The 25152-nt window shown below is 49.4% G+C and overlaps 1 protein-coding gene across 2 annotated transcripts in view; it reads left to right on the top strand.

The window, feature by feature from the left end:
- The window catches only part of MPPED1 (metallophosphoesterase domain containing 1), a 104290-nt gene that overhangs the window by 13428 nt on the left and 65710 nt on the right, over positions 1-25152 (top strand). The window contains exons 2-3 of one of the 2 annotated variants that reach the window (XM_043968763.1): positions 12353-12645; positions 23695-23876. In XM_043968763.1, coding sequence (XP_043824698.1) covers positions 12425-12645; positions 23695-23876 — 403 coding nt within the window. In that variant the 5' untranslated portion in view covers positions 12353-12424. Of the gene's footprint in view, positions 1-12352; positions 12646-17272; positions 17496-23694; positions 23877-25152 lie in introns of those variants that run through there. The other variant, XM_043968764.1, reaches the window with a different exon arrangement.

The following is a 25152-nucleotide window of genomic DNA, read 5'->3' as shown; positions in this document are numbered from 1 at the left end:
ATTGAAATGTCATTACCAAGTGTCTTCTAAAGAGGTTCTCCAGCAGCAGGCTAAGAGGGCACTTGCTGGATCCTCTCTAAGGTCCATCTTGTTTTAACTTTCTGTGCCTAGCATACTGTGTGAACTTCATGTCTACAGAGTTTAACTGAGTCTGCATCCCAGACCATGGCCTCATATCCTGTGGGATTCTAGGCTACCTGCTCCCTCTCCTGTTCCAAGCTTTCATGTTTTCTTATGGAAAGTGTCAGCAGTCAGGCCAATCAGCATTGATTAAGCACCGACTGTGTTCCAGGCACCATGCTAAGTGATGGGCATCCAAAGGATGGCAAAGAGAGTGTCTGACATGCCCTTCATCCCAAGCCCAGAGTGAGCGGCATGTCTTAAAATCTTCAAGGGCCCAGCCCTGGTACATGGAGTTCCTGTGGCATTTCCAGCCCATCCACCCCCTGCCCAGGGTGGAAGCCTCTTCTGCAGCAGGTGTCTTTCAGGAATCCCTGGCCTTAAGCCACTGCTTGGTGAAGGAGTGGACAGGAAATGAGCTGCTTATCTCAGCCCAGGCTGGGGGCATCTGCCATCCATATTTTCCAGCCCTGGCAGGGACACGGTGTCCAAGTGGGCTTCAGCTCAGCTCTCTCTCCAAAGGTCCATCAAGGGTCTTCTGTGTACTCAGAACCTACTGGGGTAAGTCATTTGTGTCATCTGCCCATGGCCATTCTGGGGAAGTCTATGGGCCTGTGCTCAGAACACACAGGATTACAAAGAAAACCCAATCTGTCTATGGCCTCCGGAACCCCATCCTACCCTCTGAAGCCTCTAGCCACTGCTCCAGCTCTGAAACAGGGCACCTGAGAAGCATCCTGGCATGGTGGGCTGAAGCCCTGCCTCTGATAGATACCCCCTGTATGGCCATGGACATGGCCCTTTGGAGTTCCTCCATGTTCCAGGCAACTCTAAGGCTATGGGTTCAAATCCTCCCTCTCCCACTCCTTGCCTTAGTCACTTTCCTCAACATTGCTGGGCTTCAGGGTCCCCACCAGTAAAATGAGAGGCTTAGTCTCAAAGGTCACTGAAGTCTTGACCAGCATTCACTTGTGGAAGTTCCCCCCATTCCATTTAGGGGGGTCATAGATCTGGAGGTAGAAGGTGGACGGTGACTGGTCCAAAGCCCAAGAGGTGATAAACACCAGGAACTGCCTCCCTTCCTAAGCTGTTGTGAAACCAGGCATTGTACTGGGTGCTGAGCATGAGACAAAAGTGAAAAAAAGGCATACGTTTAGAGCCAGAGGACTGGTGGCCATCTGGCCCAACCCAGCCTGCCCTCCCCACATTTTACAGATAAAGAAATAGAGGCCCAAAGTCAGAGAGATGGTAATAGTGGGGACACTGGGGGCACATTTCTATAGCAGTTCAAGGTTTACAAAAGTGTTTTATTATTTATCACATCTGATGCTCATAACATCCCGGCATATGGTAGGTGTTATTATTCCCACTTTATAGATGAGGACATTGAGCCTGAGAGAGGTTAAGTGACTAGTTTAGCATCACATGCAGGATTCGAATTAAGTCCCTCATGACTCACAGTCCAGAATCTCATTCTGTGTGCCACACCAGACCCTCTGTTAATGTGGAACCCCCAAGGGATCTTCCTAATGGGCTACCCCAGCCTAATGCATTGTTCCTCCCCTTGCTCCTGTGGCCAACCACACAAGATTCATGGCATTCAAAACCCTCCATAGTCTGTCTCTAATCTCCCTTTCCCTATTTCACTTTAACTCCATCAAAAGGCATTTATGAAGCACCCAATGTATACCTAGCACAGAACCTTTCTCCCACCTCTGGATTCCTCACCTTTGCATCATTTTCATTCTAGTCCATTTGGTCTAAAGTCTTACACTTTGGAGGTGAAAGGGATTTCAGAGGTCATCCAATATAAGCATAGCTTACATCCACGTGGCATAATTAAGGCTTGCTCAGCTCTTCATGTGTGATATCTCATTTGATCAAGGCCACAGAAAACAGACATCATAGTTGGACTTTGAACCCTCATCCTCTGACTAGAGCTGAGGAATCTGTCTGGTGTACCAGCATCCCTCTCACCTTGACCATCCCATTTACACATGAGGCCCAGTGGTGGGGTGGGGGGGGCTAAGCCAAAGAGAATTAGAGGGAGAGCCGAGCCCAGGAGGGTCATATCCTCACTTCTTACTCAAGACGATGTGATTCCATTGCACCACTTTGCCTCTCATGGGCTCAGAGGCTTCAGACCTGGAAGGGGCCAGAGAGACCCTTCATTTTACAGATGAGGAAACCAAGAACACGTGCTCGTGAGGAGTAGGGGTGGGATTCAGCCCCAGATCTTGGTGTCCTCTTGACTCTGGCATTATTTCAAAGTCTGTTTCATAGGTATATTTCCCAATTAAAGAAAAGAAATTTTAAAAGATGCTCCCATTCACCTCCACACAGAGTGACTGAGGGGGTGTGTGTGTGGGGGGGGGTGGCTGTGTGGGGGTGGGGGGAGTGTGCGTGCACACATGTGCACAGGGATAAGGGGATGTTTAGGGGTCTGCCTGCTCAGGCATACACGAATACTCTGGAAAGCCCAAATCAGTGTTTGGCATCATTGGCTCGGTGCAAAAATCCGCATCTGGAAAAAATCCCCCAATGTGCATTTGAACAGCCCTGGACAATGGCCCTGAGAAAGTTATTGTGGCTTAGTGGGCCCCTGCTAACTGTTCTGGGGCCCTCCTTTATGTCCTGGTGTATCCCTAATTGATCCGCAGAGCTCCCGAGTCAAAGGAACCATTCTTTAGTATTTGTGTGTTTCAGAGTCCTGAAATATGTGGAGCTGTTGTCGAATCCTGCGGGAGTATGGGGTAGGCTTGGTGGGAAATGGGGTGATGGCCAGCCATTGGCTTTCCCTCTCTCAGACACACACAAGGAAGGAGCTCGAGATGTGGATCTCCCATATTATCCCCTTGAATAAAGGCAGAGAGCTCATTAGCATTCCTTCTGAGAACCCTTTACTCAGGGGCCCCTGGGAGCCTGACTTCTGGAGGCAGAATCCAATGCAGGAGCAAACATCTGTCTCCTCTGGGGTGGTCCACCCAGGACCAACCAGCAGACATAAGCAGTCACATCTGGAAGGGCCCTCTCCCATTACTGCAGCCAACCTACAAATGTTCTAGCTCATTGGTTCAGGAGCCTCAGGGTGCAAGACACTTATATTAGAGAGGAGGAAACTGAGGCCCAGAGATGGCTAGTCCTAGTTATGAATGGGTAACTCGTCTTCTGGGAAATGCACCAGATTCATTTCCAAGTAAAAATCTGGTGAGGAAGATGTATTTTGGTCCATATGCTTGTTCTCCTCCAATGTCTCACCCCCATGGTGCCCAGCTCTTTCACACTGACTCGTCTGAGCAGCTTGCTGAGGTTCTCTTCTGCCCCAGACATTCTGAGGTTCTCCTGGGACAGCCTCCCTTTGGCCTTCACTGACTCCGGGGTGTGTCATGACTGCATCTCTGCTAGTTGATGGCCGAGGTTGCACAGAATGCAAGCTAGCCTTCCTCCTGGGGAGAGGGCAAATGGGTTGGAGGAGCACCTCTCTACTGCCCATGTTCTCAGGGAGGAGAATAGGAAGGGTTTTCAAGAGTAGAACAAAGAAGGAACTGGAGGGCAGAGGGGAGACCTGAGTCAAGCTCAGAGGTGGGAGCGTTCAAGGAAGGGGAGGGAAGTACCTCCTTGTAATTGGGGGGGGGTTGGAGTTTCTGGGGACTAAGTGGCACCTAATAGTCTAAGGAAGGGTCATGTGGAGTCATAGCTCATAATAATAATAACTAATATTTTATGATAACTTGTTTTGCAAAAATACTTTACACTTATCTCATTTGATAATCCCAATAGATACTCTTATTATTTCCATTTTAAAGAAGAAGAAACTGAGGCTGAGAGGCCATACAGCTAAGTAAATGTCTGAGTCAGGATTTAAATTCAGGTCTTCCCAATTCCAAGTCCAGCACTTTCTCCACTGCACTCTTTGGCCAAGGAGGCCAGCTAGCCCTGCACAGAAGAGAAGGGCAGGAGGGGAAGCTGTTGGAGACTCTCCGTAACATTCATAAAACGACTAACCTTTCTAGAGCACTTGAAGGCTTTCAAGGGGCTTTACTTGAAGAATCTCACTTGAGCCTCCCCATGGCCAGTCAGAAGGGTACTCAGATATTCCCATGGATCTCTGCTCTCTGCTGCAGACATCCTCTCAATCCTGCCTAACCTATGCCACTCACTTCCATGCCTTCCCACAAATTCTGCAGAGGGGTCCTTCCCAATGTACTGGGCGCCTTCCTTACTTTCTCCTCACAAAGTTCAGTGAGGGCTTTGCTTGTCCCACCTGTCATTCTTAATCTCTCTGTATGACCAGCCTATCTTTGTCAATCACACAACTGATTTCTTGAAGGGGTTGTTTACTCTTATATTTGCTTGGCGATCCTCACTGGTAATGGGATAATCTATTCGAACCTACCATGTCACAGTCCATTGCCCTCTGTGTGATATTCGTTTTTATCCCCAATTTACTTATCAGGGAACTGAGGCTCAGAAAGATTAAGTGATTGACTCCAGGGCAAATAGCTGGTAAATGTCCCAAGGTTTGATTCAAATCCACATCTCTAATGACTTGTCCATGCAGCTTTCCACCATATTGCTTCCCATGCTTCTGAGTACAAAAGCAGTTATTGGCCAACCCAACCTAGCCAACAATCAAGGTTGTGATGAGGATCAAATGCCTTAACATGTGTAAAATGTTTTACATAGCCTAAAGAACTAGAGGCATGCTATAGAGCTAGCAATAATAAGGGTGTGTCCACAATGTCAGACACCATGCTTGGTACCAGGGATACAGAAAGCGTGAATGAAACAACCCCTACTCCCAAGGAGCTTATGTTTTAATAGAGGCGACGAGGAGATGGGGAGTGGGGGAGAAAGAGAGAGGGAGGGAGGAAGAGAAAAAGAAGGGAGAAGGGGAAGGAGGAGAAAGGGAGGAAGGGCTCGGGGAGACCAGGGAACGTTTCATGTGCTGAAGCTGAGGACTGAAGGCTGAGGCATTCATTCTATAAGACAGAGACAAGAAGTGAGAACATTCTGGACATGGGGGGATGGCTACCCAGAAAGGCCTGGAGATGGAAAATGAGCTGTTGGGCGTAAGAGAACCAATTTGACGGGGTCACAAAGTGCAGATGGAGCAAATGGAAAACAAGGCTGAAAAGCTGGGTTGGAGCCATGTGGTGAAGGGCTTCCAAAGCTCAACAAAGTTCATACTTTTAGGTGCCCCTGGAATTTGTTAAATGGTGGGGAGGGGTGACATGGTCAGATGTGTGCTTAAGGAGAAGCCCTTTGGCTCTGGTTTGGAAGATGAACTGTAGTGGGGAAGAGACTTGAAATGGAGATAATAATTAAGAGCCTTCGTGATAATTCGAGCAAGAGATGATGAGAGCCTGAATGGCCCTAAGGTGAATGGCAACTGTGTGAGTGGAGAGGAGAGGTCAGATGAGAAAGGTGGGCACAATTGGACAACTGATTGGATTTTTGGAATGAGGGAAAATGAGGAACTGAAGGCAACTGTTCTATATACCAAGTTAAGCACCCAGGAGGTAGGAAGAATGGATGTTCCCTTGGCAAAAATGGGGAATTTGGGAAGAGGGGAGGGTTGGGGGGGTGGGGTGGGAAGAGAATGATTTTGGTTCAGTATATGTAGAAGTAAGGAGCGCCAGAAATCTTAATCCAAGGAGACAAATCTGACCCCAGAGATAGTGAGACCCATGATTTGACTTCAGGAGATCAAATGAGGATCAAGAGTATGGCACAGACTCTTTGGAACTGACTAACCAGTTTTTAAGTCCTCCTAATGGTTCTATTGACCTTTTCTTCCTCTTTTGACAAGAATTTTTATTAAATGCTTTACTAAAATCTAGGTGAACTCTGTCTATAACATTCTCCTGCTCTACAGTCTCGTTGCTCAAACAAAAAAGAAAATGAGGTTGGTCTGGCATGAACTCTTCTTGATGAATCCATCCACGTTGGCTCCTCTAGATTATTGCTTCCTTTTCTAATTTTTCACAAACCATCCCTTTAATGATGCATCCTAGAACTGTCCAGGAACTGAAGGCTAGCCCCTTAGCCTATAGTCTGAAGACTCTAGCCTCATCCTTTTGTTGGAACTGGAGCATTTGCCTCTCCCCACTCCTGCAGTGTGTCCCACCCCACCCTCCATGTGTTTTTTTTCCCCAGAGATCACTGTTAACTACATCCACTGATCCTTTCAGTGTTATGAGTCATATATGACCCTGTGCCTTGAGCCCACTGAGAACAGCTAAGTCCCTTCTACTATCACACCCCATAATGAGAGCTTCAGTGTGCTGGTCAGCTCTTTAAGACCCTCCCTAGCTGGCTCCGAGTAATCACCGCTTCCCTTTCTAAAGGCTCACAAACCACTGCTTGAAGCATTTTACTAGGAATTGAAGCCAAGCATACTGGCCTAGGCTTTGAAGAATCCCTCCGCTGGCAGAACAGTATTTACCTGGGTGTGGCCCCCTACCACCTCCTCAGCCCCCCCCCCACAACCTCCCCACCACCACCTAGTGAGGTAGTGAGCTCTCCGTCACTGTGGGGCCGCCACGTTCAGGCACGGGTTGGACTAGATCCCCGTGGAGGTCTCTTGTGGCTCAGAGATTGTGAGATGCTGTGATCCTCCGCTCTTGTTCTCCACGAGCAAGGCTAATTCTAGCCTGTTCTGAGAATGGCGCCGTTCTCCTCCCCGCAGCTGAAGCTGCGGAGAACCGAGCGTGCCGCACACCTCGGCATGGTGTCTGGCCCGCTGGCGGAGCTCCATAAATATTAAACGGACATTAAAAGAAGGCTCTGTGCTCCCATCTCCTTTAGTGTAAAATCACTGATGTTCCCAGGCAAGGCCCATTTCAAACCTGCTTTATGTGAAATGCAGCATTTCCCATAAAAACGTCCCCCCAGGGACTGCTTCCCGCTTCTCGCTCTCTCTTGTTTGAGGCTTAAATCCTGCGCAGAGAAATGTCCAGAGGATGGAATTCTGGGAGAGAATTCCCAACTCTGGCCAGATCCCATTTTCTGCAGTCTCCCCCCGCCCCACCCCCCAGCTTCAGACAGCGTGAACAGTGCTGGCCGATTTAGTGAAGATGAGAGCTTTCTGAAAGATCGCCCACTCCCCAAACTGTGTGACTATGGGCAAGTCACTGAACTTTTTTGGGCCTCAGTTTCCCCACCTGTCAAATGAGAGGCTTCAACTCAGTGACCTTCCTAAAGGTTTCACCATGTGATCTCTCTCTCTCTCTCTCTCTCTCTCTCTCTCTCTCTCTCTCTCTCTCTCTCTCTCTCTCTCTCTCTCTCACACACACACACACACACACACTCACTCGACTCCAGTGCCTTCCTATCATCTCCAGGAGCAAATCCAAAATGCTCTGTTTGGTGTTCAAAGCCCTCTGTAAGCAGCCCCCTTCTCCCTTTCCAGTCTTCTTACACCTTACTCCTCTTCAATTCAGTGGCTCTGGCCTCTCGGATGTTCCATGGACAAGACCCTCCATCTCCATGTTCTGGGCATTCTCTCCCATCATCCCCCCTGGCTACCTTTAATCCCAACTAAAATCCCGCCTTCTACAGGAAGCCTTTCCCACCCCCTCTTCATTCCAGTGTCTTCCCTCTGCTCATTATCTCCTATATATCCTGTAGACAGTTTGTTTGTATGTGTTTGTTTTCATGTTGTCTCCCCTATTAGACTGTAAGCCCCTTGAGGGCAGGAACTGTCTTTTGCCTCTTTTTGTGTCCCCAGGGCTTAGCCCAGTGCCAGGCACATAGTAGGTACTTAATAAATGTTGATTGACTGATGTTCTATGGTCTGTGGTGTCAAATCCTGTGATTCTATGATTCTGAGGTCCTATAATTCTAAGGTTCTAACATTTTGTGGTTCCAAGACCAGATGATTCTATCATTCTGAGATTCTGTCATTCCAAGGTTGTGGCTTTCTATGGTCCCAAGATGCTGTGACCCTACAGTTCTGATGATTCTGTGAGCAGTAGCCATGCAAACAACCTCCAATCTATAATTGTCGCAGTAAACATCATGGAGTGAGAGCGGCACACAATTCCTTCTGATTTCCTTTCTTTTCTTCTCTGTGCACCTCCTGGGGACAGACAGGGATGGTTGATTCATAAAAAATAAATTAAAAAAACTTGTGGGGCTGGTACCATGTCCCCCCTTAATTATAGGGCTCATCAAGGCTGATTCTTGAAAACCTCTGCTGAGAGTTGTTCCCCAGCCTCCGTGGGTGCTTTGCTACCCTGCCTGTCTAAAAAGTCGGTGTGCTAGAACTGGCTCTGGGCTTTTGTGAGTGTCCCCCCACCCCAGTCTTTTGAAACTTCCAGACCCAGCTCCCAGGCTGTCAGCGATGCCGCCTCTGACGGCACACCCAGCTTGCCATCCCTGCTGCCTTCTTGGTTCAGGTCCCACTTCTGCCCATATGGTACTCTTTTTTTTTCTTCCTATTTTGGAATGTTCGACAAATCAACCGGCCCTGTCCCTGGGAGTTACACGAATAGTAAAAGCTGACCTTGCTCAGGACACATTTAAAGAACAGTGGCAGATTTCTCTCCTCTCCATCCCTTTGTCTCAGCCAGGCTCGCTCTGATTGAAGTAGTGGCGAGGCTCTTAGAATTAGAGTCTAACAACCTGGGTTCTAGTCCCTCTTCTGCCAATTCCTACCTTAGGAAAGTCCCTTTGCTATCTCTCAGCCTCTGCGTCTTCGTCTGTAAAATTAAAGGAGCTGACCTCACTGGTCCCTTCTAGCTCTCATTCTCTGACCTGAAGATCTTTCAAGTCTAGAGTCCTTTGAATTTTTCCATTTTTTCATGGTTATTACATGCCCTCTGCTTTATAAGCCCCTGTTTTCTTCCATTCAAAATGGGAATAATAACACTTAAGGTCTAGTATCAAGGACAGCTAAAGCCAAGCTTGCTCAGCCAGTTGAGAATAGTACACCTTAGTGAAAGGGGGCTGGACCAAGGATCAAGAGAAACCTCTTTATAAGCCCTACAGTTGCCACATGGGTTGTGTGGCTTGGAGCAAGTCTATTTGCTGCCTTGGACCTCAGTTTCCTCATCTATAAAATGCGGGGTTTGGAATAGTCTCCAAGGCCTTTTCCAGTCCTAGAGCTATGATTCCTTCCTCTGCCTTAGTTGCCTGATCCAGTTAGTGTAACAGCAAAGCATTTATTAAGCACCTACTATATGTAGCTAGGTGGTGCAGTGCATAGAAAGCTGAGCCCAAGTCAGGGAGACTTGAGTCAAATCGAGGCCTTGGACACGTACTAGCTGTGTGACCTTGGGCAAGTCACTTCACCTTGTTTGACTCAGTTTCCTCATCTGTAAAATGAGCTGGAGAAGGAAATGGCCAACTACTGCAGTATCTTTGTCAAGAAAACTCCAAATGGGGTCATGAAGAGTTGATCACGGCTGAAACAAGGAACAACAACAATGCCAAGAGCTAGGGATACAAAGAAAAAGCAAAAACATTTTTCTGTCCTCAAGGATCTTTCATTTAGTTATTCAGCAAACATCATTAAGTGCCTTCTCTGTACCAGCCCTCCCAGAGTCACAGAATTCGAACTTTGGAAGAGATTTCCCTCATCATTCACAAAAAGAATCTCTTCTTTAGTACTTCCCCTGTAAGTAGCCTTCTGAAAGACCTTTTGCAATTACGGATAGGGAAGAACTCAAGGCCAAACAAGGGTGAGGGTCACAGGAGATAAGATTTATTATTCTGATTACATTAAATTTAAAAAATCTTTGCATGAACAAAACTAATGCAGCTCAAATTAAAAGGGAAATGGTTGACTGGGATAAGTGGTCTCCCAACTTCTGGATGAAGACTCCAAGGAAGAAAGCCCAGCATCCTGGCCTATTCCTCACCAGGACACTGTAATTGTCAGTCACTAGGGACACAAAAGCAAGAAACAAAAATGCTGCCCCGCCCCCGATCAACAAGCATTTATTAACCACCAGCCAACATACTGGGAGCTGGCAACACAGTGACAAAACCAAAACAATCCTGCCTTCAAGGAAGCCACATGTGCACAGAGAAGTAAATATAAAAGAAAATACACAGTGAACAAAGTGAGATAATGGGCACAACATGCTTTGGAAAATCCTGAGTACCCAAGCTCTCCTTCCTGCTATATAAACCTACCTCAGCCAGGTCTGTGGTTCCCCTACACTCTTCCTTTCCTCCGAGGTTGTCCTTTCTCCCAGAATCCTGCGGGGTGAACCTTGTTTTCCCAGAGAGGTAGAATGAGCTGAGAGGCCTGTTGGGCAAACTAACCCACAACTAGGACTCATCCAAAAATGAGGAATGCTGTCCTGCTGCCATCTGCTTCATCCCCAGATTTTCCTTCAAAGTGATTCTGAGGACAAAGGGGAAGAGGGGAGTCCTCAGAAATGGAGATTGGCCATCGTCAGCACCAAGGCCCTGTTTCCACGTGGGCAGCGGCTACATTTTTAAAGAAAGATTTTAAAGGGGGAAAAAACCCACCATGAAATACATTAATAATCCAGTTCTCCTCCAGTCATAATTAAAATGCTCTGAAGCCTCTAATTCTCCCCATTTTCCTAATCTAATTTGTTTTCTGTCGCTGGCGATTTTTCTTCCAAGTGCAAAAGGAATTTCTGCCCCCCTCTTTCGAAAGCCTGAAATGTGGCTGTCCAGAAATTGCTTCAGTTCTGTTCCTTTCTCCTCGAGTAAGGGAGAAAATGAACGTGGTGGTGGGGCTTTAATGACCCAAAACCATACCTTTGGAAGGCAGACCTGGCTTCTGTTCTAGGAAGCTGCAACAAGAGGAAGGGGGCAAAGCTGACAACATTCGCTGCTTCTAAGTGGACGCGGGTGCTGATTGGTGGTAATAAGGGGAAGGGTAGAAGGGAGAAATGCAGGGGCTTAGCTCCAGGATTTCTAGGACTTTTTTTTTTAACATGATAGAGTTCTGAAAGCGTCACTTTGAAATTTAAACAATTTCCTTGGGAAGCCTTAACAGAAGATTCCCATTCCCATTCCAAAGAGAACGTTAGTCCTTTTCTCAGATTCCCTCACTCCAAACATGCTTTTGAGGCATGGGGTGGGACATAGAAATTAAGAAATGAGCAGCTTGGAGATGATTTTAAGATATTCCTTCATTCTTCCATTCATGAAGCCTGCTTTATGTGATGCATTGAGCTTGGAACTGGAGACACAAAGCGGGGAGGGGGAGGGGGGAAGATATTGCTTAATTCGAGAGTCAGCTTCCTTGCTGGAGTAATTTCCACTCTTTGAGCCCAGACTCTTCATCTGTTAGAGAAAGAGGTCAGTTTATATGATCTTGAAGGTCTCATTCAACTCTGACATCTCATGTTGTAAGACTTCTTCCCAGCCCTGACATCTCATGTTCTGTGTTCTAAGTTCTCTGATATTCTATATGCTATGCTCTAGTTTCTTCCTAGCCCTGACATTCTCTGTCCTCCAGCCCCTTCTCAGTTCTGACATTCCCTGTTCAAAGACCCCTCCCAGCTCTGATCTTCCCTGTTCTAAAGTGCATTGAAGTTCTAACACTATCATTCTATAGTAAAATATTCCAGGAAGCTGCATCCCCTGCATCCCCTCCCCCTATCCCAGGTCATTTTCTTTCCCTGCTCTCTCTGAGGAAAGTGTTGTAGCAACACATCTCAACAGAAAATCCCTTTTCCAGATGCCTCTGCTCCTAAAACCTGTCTTCAGTCTGAATTGATCCTGCTGGAAGAATTTTAGATTTCATTCTCTTGATTCCTGCTCGGACACACGGTGTTTGTGTGTGCACACGTAGGTGGTGTGTGGGTGGGTTGGGGGAGAGGTATCTGTGGCCCAGGTTTCATTTCTGAAATGAAACTGAACAGTTGGGTCAATCCAACATCAGAGCCGGTCTTGCCCCATCTTCCCATAAGCCTGTGCATTTCAAGGATTACATTTTTTTAAGCCATGCCTTAAGTATTTAAACATGTCAATTCAGGCGCTCCTTCATGGGGGTGTTCCCTTCCCCTCCCCTTCTCTCTTTACTAAAGTAAATTCATCAAACTGCTGAGTTGGAAAGATTTGTAATGAGTTCTTTGAGCAGAGAGGCAGGCTGGCTGTGTGTGTGCTCGAGTGTGAGTGTGTGTGTGAGTGTGAGCTTTCCCTCTCCCTCTTTCACTTCCCATACACGTCCAAGCAGATGACCTGGTCCTGCTCCCTTTCCTTCATGTCTCCAATATGTCTCCAATCCGCTCCTCCGTAGGGTCTGAAAAGAGGACGGCTCTGGGACACTGCCACCGCTGCCCACGGGGGATGGCCTGGCCCCTGCCTGTCCATGTGGAGTGACCGGAGGCGGGATGACGGCCTAAAGGCGGCCGAAGCCCTGTCCCCGCGCTGGCCAAGCATGGCGTTCTCCCAGTCCCACATCATGGCAGCTCGAAGGCACCAGCACAGTCGCCTCATCATCGAGGTGGACGAGTACAGCTCGAACCCCACGCAGGCCTTCACCTTCTACAACATTAACCAGGGACGCTTCCAGCCCCCCCACGTGCAAATGTGAGTATGAGAGCCCTGCCCAGGCTGGGCCAGTCTCACCACCCTGACCTTCCTGTGCTGCCCTCGTGCCGCCCACCTTCCCAGGGTCATCCTTGGTATCCCTTTCCTACATGCTCCATTCCAGTGAGATGACCAGTGTCTATTCCCTCCCCTCCCCCCCAACACACAGCCTCCCATCTTCCAGCCCCGAGCCTTTGCCTGGGCTCCTGTCTGTGATGTGTGTGCACCACTCTCAGGGCTGGGCAGGCATGAAGTCCAGGGAAACTTTGACCTCTAGGTGGCCTGTGGAGAGGGGCCCAGTGTTGTGTCAAGAGTGCCGAACCTGGCCCCAATGCCAAAGCCCACCTCCACCACCACGTGCCCATGGGCTATTCCACGGGACTGTCAGGGGCCACCTGGAAAAGGAGAAAGGCAGGATGGCACCATGCTGAAGGGACCACCAAGGCCAACTAGTTCAACCCCTTCTTTTTACAGAGAAGGAAACCAAGACCTGGGGGGGGGGGGTGGGGACATGATTTGTCCAGGGTCACACAGAAAATAAGTGGCAAACGTGGGATTCCAACCCAGTCTCTCTGATTGCCAATTCAGAGCACCTTCCACCAGACCACACCTCCTCCAGATGTTGGGGGTTTCTTTGTCAGATATTCACTGGACTAGCTAGATACGGCCTCTGAGGAGCCTTCCAACCCTGAGAGTCTGTGAAGTCACGCCCTCTCCCTGAACCTGTCTCCTCACCTCCAATATGGAGATAGTAATACCCAGAGCTTGAAGGAGACTTAGGGGTCATCGGGTCCATTCTCTCTTTCTACACTTGGGGAAACTGAGGCCCAGGGGGGTGAAATGACAACCATACCTGCTGCCTTGAATCAGCAGAGAATGTGCCTCAGGGTTAGGGATAGGGAAGTGTTTATTTAGGAAGAGAACTACTCTCACCATGGGGAGACTAAAGAAAATATAACCTCACCCTGGTTCTACTGAAGAGGTTGTGGGGATTTCTAAACAGGGGCCATAATTCACTGACAAAGAAAGGGTTCATTGTGGGTCACTCTTGAAGTCAGTCTTATTCAAACATGGGCCACTGAGGGTGGGGGAAGGGGAGAAGAGAGAAAGCAAAAGTTGTATTTTCAATAGCTGGAAACTTTTCCCCATAGGATCCTAGAATGTCAGAACTGGGAGAGAATGTCAGAACTAAAAGGAGCCTGAGAACAGGGAAGGTCTGAGCTAGGAGGGGCCTTAGAACAGGGAAGGTCAGGGATGGGAGGGGCCTGAGAACAGGGGATGTCAGAGCTGGGAGGAAGATTAAAAAATAAACTATTAGATCTGGGAGGGCTTAGAACATAACCTATTAGAACATAGAACATAGGATTCCATATACTTGGGGTTAGCCTGATCTTCCAGCCTGGATGGGACCAAGTGTTGGCTGTGACTAGACAGATGGAACTGTCAGTGGTGGAAGTAGCGTCTCTTACTAGTGTCATTAAAAGATTTGTTGCTATTGGGGTGCATTTTATGTCCTAGAATGGCAGACTTTGGTCATCAGGGAGTATCTCGTCCAACCCCTTTGTTTTCCATATAAGGAGATTCAGGCCCAGAGGAGGTCAGTGACTTCCCTGAGGTCACACAGTAAAGTCAATGGCAAGACTAGAATCCCAATATCTGGATTCTTCGTTGGTGCTCATTGAACTACACTATGCTCCCTAATTTTATAAGGGAACCACTATTTAGGGAACAATAATGAAGCCAAAGAATGACTCTACGGGTAGAAATTGGGCACCATGACAGAATGGTGACTACAACAGCTATCCCTTGTCAGGCTTCATAGGTGACTCCATTTATGTAGAAACACAACCTGGATGGATGCCTGTTTACTTTACAACAACCTGGAGGTCTAACTGGGGGTGGGAAGCACATGCTAATGTGCTACTTCTTTAAAAAAAAATTCAACCAACCCTTTTAAGTACCTAAACTGGGAAGATACAAAGATAAAGGAGACTTGGTGCTTGCCCTCAGAGAGCTTACAGTCTGTCAGGAAAAAATGATACAGAGATGCAAAGAGTTATAATACAAAATCGCATTGTATATATTCAATCCGATAGCCATTTATTAAGCACCTACTATGTGTAGAGCACTGTCCTTATCCTAGGAAATATCAGCTTTCCATAGGGTACACTCCTTGTCCACAAGGAATTCTAAGACAAATGTAGGAACTCTACTATATAATCAATGTGAGAAGTGCATTTGACGGGGGGGGGGGGGGGGGGGGGGGGGGGGGGGGGGGGGGGGGGGGCGGGGCGGGGCAACAATGAGCTCTGGAAGATCCCAGGTCTCAGTGGAATCATGGAAGGCTTCCTGAAGGAAGGGGCTTTTGAGTTGAGCTTTAACAGATGGGGAGGAATTCAGTAAATGTAGGGTCCATAGATCCCAGAACGTTTTTGAGGGTGTAGAAATTGATCTGACTTGCCTGCTGTCGTTGTTCCTTTGTTCTTGAAGAGAGCCATGACATTGGGATGATGTCATGACTTGCACTGAATTGGATTTAAGTGAGGGAGGGCTGTGCAGAGTCACCAACCTCACTCTCTCCTCCAAAGCCATCTGGGTCCAGTGGCAAAATATACATCAGGATGACTGGAGGTGGCCCCGGATATTTAGGGCAATTGGGGTTAAGTGACCTGTCCAGGGTCACCCAGGTAGTAAGTCTGAGATAAGATTTGAATTCAGGTCTTCCCAACTTCAGGGCTAGTGTTCTATCCACTATACCACCTAGCTGTCTGATTTAACCAAAGCATAGACTGAATGAAAAGGTATAATGGGAAAGAAGACCAGAAAAGAGGGATGCCAGACTATGGTGGGCCTGGAAAATCAAGCTAAGGAAATTCAAAGCCCCTGATGGTTTTTGAGTCTGGGGATGGGGGAGAATCAATCACATTGCCAATACCAGATGATCAATAAGGGTGAATCAAGAACCCACTCTTTCCTAAGCACTGTGCTAGGCATCAGGAACATAAGGAGCTTCCATTATGCCAGCCAGGTCTCTGCCTAGAGTAAAAGCCATCTAGGGGAGCCACAAACAGGATGTTCTGTGAGTCCCAAGAAAGTACTTGCAGCTAGAGGGACCTTAAGACTTCCCAAAAGGGTTGGAGTTGGAGCTGGGTCTTGTAGACTGGGCATCCTGTCAACAGGTCAAGGGGGTGGGAGGGGGATAGCCCAGATCAAGCCCCACTGGAGTGAGAGCATGAGACATTCCTTAGGCATGAAAGCCCAGCCCAGTGTCACTGGTCCAGAGCTTGGCATCTAATTGTGGAAGCACCTTCATGTCTTTATCCTTTACCATTAGGGACCCCGAAATAACTTCAAGCTAGGGAGTGACATGATTAGAGTGACATTTTAAGGTTTCTCTGGACGTCTGTACAGGATGAGTTGGGGAAAGGAAACCAGCATTTATTAAGTACCTACTGGGTACCATGCTAAACACTTTGCAAATATGATCTCATTTGATCCTCATAACAACCCTAGGAGGCAGAAGTTAAGTGACTTTCCTAGGGTCACACAGCTAGTAAGTGTCTGAGGCCAGATTTGAACTCATGTCTTGCTGACTCCAGGCCCATTCTTCTAGTACAGCCAGGCTGCCTAGACTCACGAGAAGTCTGATGCAGTAGTCCAGGGGATAGGCAATTATTATAACTGATATTCAGTCCAATTCAACTGCGTGTTTATTTTATTGCTATCTTGTACTTGTACTTCACCCTCATTTCCCAGTATATCCCTTATAATAAAGAAAGGAAAAGAAGGGGGAAAGTTCTGTACAACTAACCAACACATTCAAAAAGACTGATGTTGTATACAATGCTCCATACCCATAGTCCCTCCCTTCTGCAAAGAACCAGGAAGAAGTGACTTCTTGGGGACTGAGCAAGGACATCATTTCTAAGCATTCAGTTTTGGCTGTTTTCTTGTTACAACAAGCATTTATTTGGGGGGCCCTACTGTGTTCTAGGCAGTAAGAGACAATTATGATATAGACGGTGTGACCCTGGGCAGGTCACCTAACCCTGTCTGCCTCAGTTTCTTCATCAGTAAAATGAGCTGGAGAAGGACATGGTGAACCATTCTAGTATCTTTTACCAAGAAAAGCCCAAATGAGGTCAGGACTGAAAACGACTGTGATTTAAGGTTTGCCAAGCTCTTGGATGGTCTGCATTACTCAGTATTTTGTATGTACATTTCTTTGGCTGTTGTCTCCCCCATGAGAATGGGATCTCCTTCAGGGAAGGGGCTGTGTTTCTGCCCCTCTTTGTATCCCGTTGCTTAGCACAGTGACCCGCTGGTAGTAAGCACCTGATAGGTGATCGCTGACCAGCGGACCTCCATTCTAAGTCGAAGCCGTCCCCAGAGGCAGCTAGTATAGGTATGATTATTTCCAATTTACAGATGATAAAACTGAGGCCCAAAGCCCCCCCAGCCTCCCCACGGGGAGGGAGAAGACGGGAGCCGGGCTTTTATTTATAGCTCTTCCCTGACTCAGCCGGCGAGGGTGGGTACGGTCATGGTGGGGGGGGGGGGGGGAGTAGAATCGCCAGCACTTGGTGAAGCCTGGCTCCGGGGGCGGAGCCAAAGGTACCAATGGGTTTGGGGGCCCGCGGGCCTGCGGGACTGGCTGGGCACAGGGACCGGCTCTGAATCGAGGAATGCGGCGGGGCATTTTCCTGCCAGGCCATGGAGGGTCTCCGGTGGGAAGTCGCCCAGAGCAGCGGGTGCTCGGCCGGGCCCCACGCGCCCCCTTTCATCGGCTCGGCGCTCGCTCGGCCCTCAATGGGGGAAGCGCGTGTATTGTGGGATGTGGGGTTGCCATGGTAAGTCAGCTGTTTGGCAGCGAGGACGACATGTAAAATGTATGCTGCGGGGGCCACGTGATTGATCGCCGCCGGGAGCTTTGTCTGGGGGCGCGGGGGAGAAGGGGCCTCGCTTAATAAATCCACAACTGATTTTTAATAATGGCGGTGACAGCGAGGATGTGAACCACTCCGATCGAGCCCCGCGATTAATGTGGCTACCCCAGGAGAAGCGCGCGAGTAATGAGCGCTCCAGCCCCGAGCCATGAATCTCCCTAACTAGGGCTGGAGCGCAGCAGCCGCGGCTCCTTTAAGCAGCAGGCTCCCCTCCGGACCCGGAGCCTGAGGCCTGTCAGGGAAGGCCCTGCCAGCGCCGGGAGGGGGAGGGGGGAGCGCCGGGGGGAGCCAGAAGAAACAGAATCGCTGATCACAGGTCCGGAGCTGGAAGGAATCTCAGGGATCGCCCGGGCGGCTGATTACCGTAACCTGCCTGACTTCGGGCAGCCCCCTGATTACCGTCCCTGGGCCTCAGAAAGGGCCTCCGGATCTGGCATCCTCTGCCCTCAGCTACCTAACCTCTCCGAGGTGTCTCAGTTTCCCCCTCTGTAAAGTGAAGGCGTTGAACTAGATGGCCTCTGAGCACCTCATTATACAGAGAGGAAAGCTGAGGCCCAGAGGGGTGACTGTCTTCCCTAAGGGTCAGAATAAGTCTCACCCCCAAGTCTTCTGACCCCATAACCAAGGGGAAAGTGGGAACAGGCAGAGAATGAGATCAGCACCCACAAAGCACTGGGTGACACTGGGAAGGGAGGACTTCACAGAGGAGGCAGCACTTGAGCTCCCCCCACCCCCACCAAGCTCCTTGTAAGCTCCTTGAGGACAGGGTCTATGATCTTCATCAGTGTAGTAAATATTATATTGGACCTTAAAATTCATCTGGTCGAAGGGATGGGAGTTTCAATAGAGGCTGTGATTTTAGAGCTCTAAGAAACTCCCTGATGAGGACACTCCCTCCACCAGTGCAGGTCACTGCTGTTTCTAGCATTTATTGTCCCAGAGGCTTGTCTAGAGCAAGGGACTTGCCATGGGTCCCATAGCCAGGTCTTCCTCTTCCTCACCAGCTCCAGAATTCAGGGCAGGAAGGATCCTCAGAAGCCACTCTGTCCAATGTCCTTGTTTCACAAACGAAAACACTGATGCCCAGAAAGGTTAAATGACTGGCTCAGGGTCACACAGCTAGTAAATGGCAAAATGGGAATCTGAACCTAGGTCCTTTGACAGGAATGAACCCGGTATAATAAAAAGAATTCTGGCTTTGTCAGGAGACCTGGGTTCAAGTTTTGTCTCCGACACTAGCTACATGACCCTGGGCAAGTTGCATAAGCTTTTTACCTCAGTTTCTTCATCTGTAAAATGGGGGTTATACTGGGAGGATGTTATGAGGAAAGAGCTGTGTAAACCTTAAGATGTCGAAATGTAAAATAGTGTGATCATTGTAGGGAGTGGAGAACTGGGCATTTACCCAGGGATTTGGGACAGTGGAGATGCCCAGCCACAACAATCCTTAGCCATGCTTAGGTGCCCTTTGCTGTGGGGACTCAGGACCCAAGGGTGTCGGGGCTAGTCCTGTGGCACACATAAAAACAGCACTTTAGGAGGAGCAACAGGTTTGGTGGGGAATTCCCAGGTGAGGAAGTTCCATCTCTCCATGGAGGTCATCACCTCCTAGTCCCAGAATGATAGAACCCCAGATCTAGAGACAGAGGGACCTCGGAGTGTCCTGCAATGCCCATTAAACTGGGGCCAAAAAGAAGTGACTTAGTCACAGTCACATAGCAAGTGTGCCCCTGCTTGGGGGCCAGCACTCAGCCCTTTCCCTTCATCCAGGGGAGGATAGGGGGCTCTTGTGGTCCCTTTGGGTTCCCTTTTCTCGTTCCTCATCATCTGAAGGAGCCCCTTCAAAGATCCAGACCCCTCCTCTCTCCTCCCTCGACTTCTGGGCCATGACTTTCCCCTGGCTCTCCTCCTATCTGACTCTCTAGCCTATCTCTATCTCCTGGGAGGGGAGCGAGGTCCTACCCTTTCCCCACTCCAGCAGGTGAGGGTGGTGAAGTCCACCCTGGAGCCTCTTCTCTCTCAATGCTCTCCTTGGAAACATTAGCTCCCATGGAGTTGTCAGGAGAGTCTGTAAATCTAGCCTTCAGGGCCAACCTGCCAGACGTCTCCCCACCGCCCCACTCCCCCCCCCACTCCCCGCCCCGCCATGGCCTGCAGACATCTTAGATTCATCACATCCCAAACAGAACTGATTTCCTGTCCCTAAAAGCCTCCTCTCCTCCAAATGCCCTTCCTTCTATTGAAGACATGCATTCGCTCTCCCAGTCAAGCAGTCTACACCGTGTGCCCTGTGCTGTCCTTGGTGCTGGAGACAAGAGTCTATCCCCACTCGCCAAAAGCTTCCATTGGGGGAAACCAAAACTTAGAACACACACAAGCTGAAGCTAAAGCTTTGGCAGCCTGGCCAGGGGCCCCAGCTGCTCCTGTGGCACGGCCACTGCAATAATGAGAGGTGCATTTGGTAGGGAACTCCCAGGTAAGGACATACCTCCAACCAAGCTGGTTAGCACCATCTCTACAATGTAGCCTCGAGGCCTTGCTCAGGGTCACACAGACAGCATGCACAAGCCATGAGCCCAGCTCTGCCCACTGGGCAACACTGCCTCTAGGGGAAAATACAAGCATCCTGGCCTGGCATTAAGTGCCTCCACTGCCTGGCTTTCTTCCAGTCCCATGTTACCTTTCTTAGCCTCACACACTCTGTTGCAGCCAAACTGGCCCCCGGCTTGTCACCCCATCACCTGCCCCCATGCTTCTCCAGGACAGGAAGGTGTCTCCTCATGGCTACTCCCTGCCTCTGAGAGACCTTCCTTTCCTTCCAGAACCAGCTCAGACACCACCTCCTCCAGGCAGCCTTCTCTGATTTCCCTATTCCTTAGGTTGCCCTAGACCAGTTTGCCTCGATTGCCCACAGGTTCCCATCCCTTTCAATCTGAGTTTACTCACTGGAGAACAGGCTGCACATTTGACCTTACCTATATAGAGAGCATAGGAAGGAAGGAAGGAAGGAAGGAAGGAAGGAAGGAAGGAAGGAAGGAAGGAAGGAAGGAAGGAAGGAAGGAAGGAAGGAAGGAAGGAAGGAAGGAAGGAAGGAAGGAAGGGAAAAAGGGAGGAAGGAAGGGAGGGACTGATTCCATCCCTCAAAGTCTGTCTGTTATGGGGCTATAGTCTATGTGGTCTGGACATCTGCCTCTTCTGGCAGTCCTAGGAGTGTGACCAATCCGTGAACAAGGATTCATTCAGCACCCACTGCGTGCCAGGCCAGTGTTGGGCACACAAAGACAAAAGGAATTGCCCCCTGTCCTCAAGGAGCTTCCATTGTCTCTGAGAAGGCTTTTGGACAAGGCAGCCTGCTGAAGCCTGACCAGAGAGCAGCAAGGGGAATGGAGGCATGTCCTGTGGGGAGCCGGGCATCTTGGCCTAGCTGAGCCTGGAGGCAGACGCGAGGGTGGCCTTCTGCTGTCCCAGGACCACGGCCTTGGAGCCCTCATTGAGGTCCACAGAGGTGACTTCCCATGCCTGATATCACCCAAGCAGGAGCAGAGCCGGGGTTGGAACCCACATCCCCCATCGTGTCCCAGTGGCCCCTGTAACAAGTCTGTTTCCAATCCCCACATGTTATCCAGTGGTGGCTGCATGTAACCCTTCCCCTGAACTAGACCAGGAAGGGCCCAGATGTGACCTTCGAGAGGTCTCTATTCTAAGCCCATCTCACTCTCTGTCATTGGGCTGTGTGACCTTGGACTAGTCACTTTCTCTCTCCCTCTCTCTGTCTCTCTCTGGAAATGGGTCTGCTGCAGCAAAATGCCCAGGTTCCAAAAAGAAGGGAGGTTTTTTTGTTTTCATTTTTTTTTAATTACAAACAGCTACAGGCATGTACGATAAAAGTGTATTTATTTTCCTTTTGGGATTATTAGGTTTGCATCGTAAACTCTGAAGCCTCAGGGTATAAGTTAAAATAAGAGTACTCTTAATTAAAGTACTGAGAAAAGAGCGACAGCAATATTCCAGCATCTAGACACATAGGATGTCAAGCAAAGCATCAGGGCCCTTGCCCGTCATCCTCCACCCTCCACCATCGCTGTTCCCTCCCTCCCACCACCGCCCTAATGACTGGGAGCCTCAGAGGGTGGTGTAGGAGGAAAGGTCTGAGATTTGGAGTCTGCCCTGGTTTTAAATCCTAGCTTTGGACTTCCTAGCTGTGTGACCTCAGGCAAATCACCAGCCTTCTCTGGGCCTCCCTGTAAAGTATAAGGTTTCAGCTAGATGGTTCTTTTAACCCCGAGGTGCATAATCCACAGTTCTAATATCCCAAGGACATTGTAGGGATCCCAGTGTCTACACTGGGAAAGGACCCCAGAGATAGGCTTGTATAAGCCTCTCATTGTCCGGGGGAGGAAACTGAAGCCCAATTAGTTTAGGGACTTGCCCAGAAGCTTCAGAAGCAGATTCCCCCGACTCCAAAACCTGTGCTTGTCCCAACAAGCCTATGGGTCTTGGTGGATAGAGGACTCTGGACATGGAGTTAGGAGGACCAGGGTTCGAATCCTGCCTCTGACTCTAACCAACTGTGTGACCCCGCCTCCTCTGGAAGATGAGGCAGCAAGACTCTGCTCTTGAGGGCCCCTTCCAGCTCCAGTTTGAGGCTCTCCTGGCCATGAAAGACAGACAGCTGGTCTTGTCCTATTCTAAGCTAATATCAAAAGCATTTGGCTTTGCTTGGCACACTCACACACTCTCCTCAGTGCCTCACGGTTATTTTTCTTCTAAGCTTTAATGATAATAATCAAAGCATCCTATAGCGCCATAAGGATTCCAAAGCACCTGACATGAATTATCTATTTGAACCTCCCACCAGCCCCATGGGGTGGGCGCTATTAGTGTCTTCATTTCACAGGTGGGGAAACTGAGGCAGAGAGGTGAGGCAGTGACTCATCCAGGGTCATACAGCTAATGAAGTGAAGAGGAAGGTAGCTGAACTAAGAGTGAAGGGAGCTGGCCGGCACACATGTGCTGTGGGGTCTGAGAAGGTCCTCTCTTGTTCTAACGTCTAAAGGGTCTTCCAAAGTGCCCTTGGGGATGGCTCTGGGGGGACAGTTTGTTTCCTCCGTCTCCCATCTAATGCCTCTTAACCGCATGCTACCTTGCTCTTCCGTGGATGTCTGGTGAGCATAAGCAAGCAGGAGAGGTTCCACAAAGCGGCTCTGACGGCTGCCGCCGCCTGGGAGACAGAGGGTGCGCGCATTCCCAGTACATTAGCATGCTGAACCCATGCCTCTCATAATGTGTTAATTAAATTTCTTCGAAGTATATTGTCTGAAAAAAAGTCTAATTAGAAAGATGTCTTTAAAAGTATTTATGTAACTGATATGATACCGACTTGGGTTTGCAGTATAATTAGATTGGAACAAAACTCCTCGAGTGGCGTTCTCTCAGAGAGACAGAAATGTCTGTGCTGAGGAGCTGGGAGGTGGTGGGACCTTGGCAAGGGGGGCAACTGCTTGAGGAGAGGGAGACAGCACTGCCCTGGGGACTGGGAGCCGGCATCTTGGAGGCCACACAGTGCAACTGCCTCGTTTTACAGAGAGGAAAACTGAGGCCCCAAGAGTCAAGTGACAAAGGTAGCCTCAGAATCAGGGTTAGTGGCAGGACAGGAATGAAACAAAAGAGGAAACCGAGGCCCAGGAAAGGCAGGCAATTTGCCCAAGGTCACCCAAGTGACAAGTGTCACAGACAGGATGCCCTGGCTCCGCACTCCGGCTTGAATCCAGCCTCTCACGCGTACTGCCTGATCGAGTGGCTGAACCTTTCTAGCCCTCAGTTTCCTCATCTGTAAAATGGGGGAGGGTCCTTCTAGAGTTTGATCTATGAGCCTGATTCTTTGAGTCTTTGCTGTGTGCCACTAGGCCAGCTCCTCCCCCTCTCTGAGCCTCGATCTGCTTCTTGGTAATCTGAGAGGGTTGGAGTGGATGGTCTCTCCGGTTCTGTCCAGCTTTAATAGCCTCCCATTTTCTTTGGACAAACTGGGGCCCAGTATGAAGAAACCTGCTCCCTTCCTTCCTCGGGGGCTGCCAGTGACCCGCATTGTCTTCTTCTCCCCCAGGGTGGATCCCGTCCCCCACGATGCCCCCAAGCCTCCAGGATACACCCGTTTTGTGTGTGTCTCCGACACCCACTCCAGGACGGACCCCATCCAGATGCCCTATGGGGATGTTCTAATCCATGCCGGGGACTTCACGGAGCTGGGGCTCCCCAGCGAAGTCAAGAAGTTCAACGAGTGGCTCGGTAAGTGGCACGTGGCCGAGATGGGTAATGGGCATGTCTCCCAGCCTGGTTACAGCCTCCACTGAAGGGAAGCTACCTCTGTCTAAAGAGTCCAACTTCCCATGTTGGGAGGATCCTCAAGGGAGGGCCAAGAGTCTTGGGTTCAAAGTCTAGCTCTGCCACCCAAGCAAGGACTGCCCTCCTCTTACTGTCAGTTTCTTCACTCAGAAATGGGAGAGAATCATGCTTAGACACATCAAATCATAGACTCTCAGGTCTAGGCTATCAGTAGCAGGACTTTCTCCAGCATCATCCCTAGATGATGAGTGGTCATCCTGCCTCCTTTTGAATACCTCCAGCTATGGGGAGCTCACTGCTTGATGGTGCAAGCCATCCCACTGTTAGAGAGCTCTAAATGTTAGGAAGAGCCCAGAGCTGGGCCCCGTTGGTCCCAGCTCTGGCCTCTGGGGCCACATGGCATCAGGCAAATCCCTCTTTGTGCCATCTACTTGTGCTTAGATTTAGAGGTAGAGGTCACGGTGTGCCCTTGAGAAAATCCCTTCTCCTCTCTGGACCACAGGGTCCTCATCTAAGAATGGAGGCCTAGAGGGTCTCCGAGATCCCTCCCAGCTCTGGCCTCATCATCGCCCCATCCTGCTGTTCTTGGGAGGATCCAGGGCCCTGTGAGGTCCTCAGATGTGAGCTACTTTGTGACTGCAAGCTGGGACAGACAGCTATAGGAGTAGAGATGATTGACAGCTAACTTCCAGGGGGTGGGGAGTGGGAGGGAGCAGGAAAGGCATCATGGAAGAGGTGGTCTTGGGATAGACTGTGAGCCCCTCAGCAGCAAGCACTTAATAAATGAATGCTTGTTACTTGCTTAAGCTGTGCACAGGACAGATGATAATTATAATCATTGCTATTATTATAGCTTAGGGTTTAGGGGCAGCCAGCCCTGGAGTCAAGAGGACCCGAGTTCAAATTCAGTCTCAGATACTTAGTAGCTGTGTGCCCCATGGCATGTCACTTCATCTTGTTTGTCTCAATCAATCCACCGGAGAAGGAAATGGCCAACCACTCTAGTACCTTTGCCTGGGAAACCCCCGACAAGCTCACAGAGAGTCAGATACACCTGAGATGACGAAACAATATATGGCGCCTACTCTGTGCCAGGCACTGGGCAGTGTGCTTTAGAAATCCTATTTCATTTGGGCCTCACAGCAACCCTGGGAGGGAGGGGTTCTTATTATCTCCATTTTCCAGATGGGGAGACTGAAGTAAACTGAGGTTAAAATCC

Source organism: Dromiciops gliroides, chromosome 5 (assembly GCF_019393635.1).
Source record: "Dromiciops gliroides isolate mDroGli1 chromosome 5, mDroGli1.pri, whole genome shotgun sequence".
Taxonomy (NCBI): Eukaryota; Metazoa; Chordata; class Mammalia; order Microbiotheria; family Microbiotheriidae; genus Dromiciops; species Dromiciops gliroides.
This window is presented reverse-complemented; position numbering and strand designations above follow the sequence as displayed.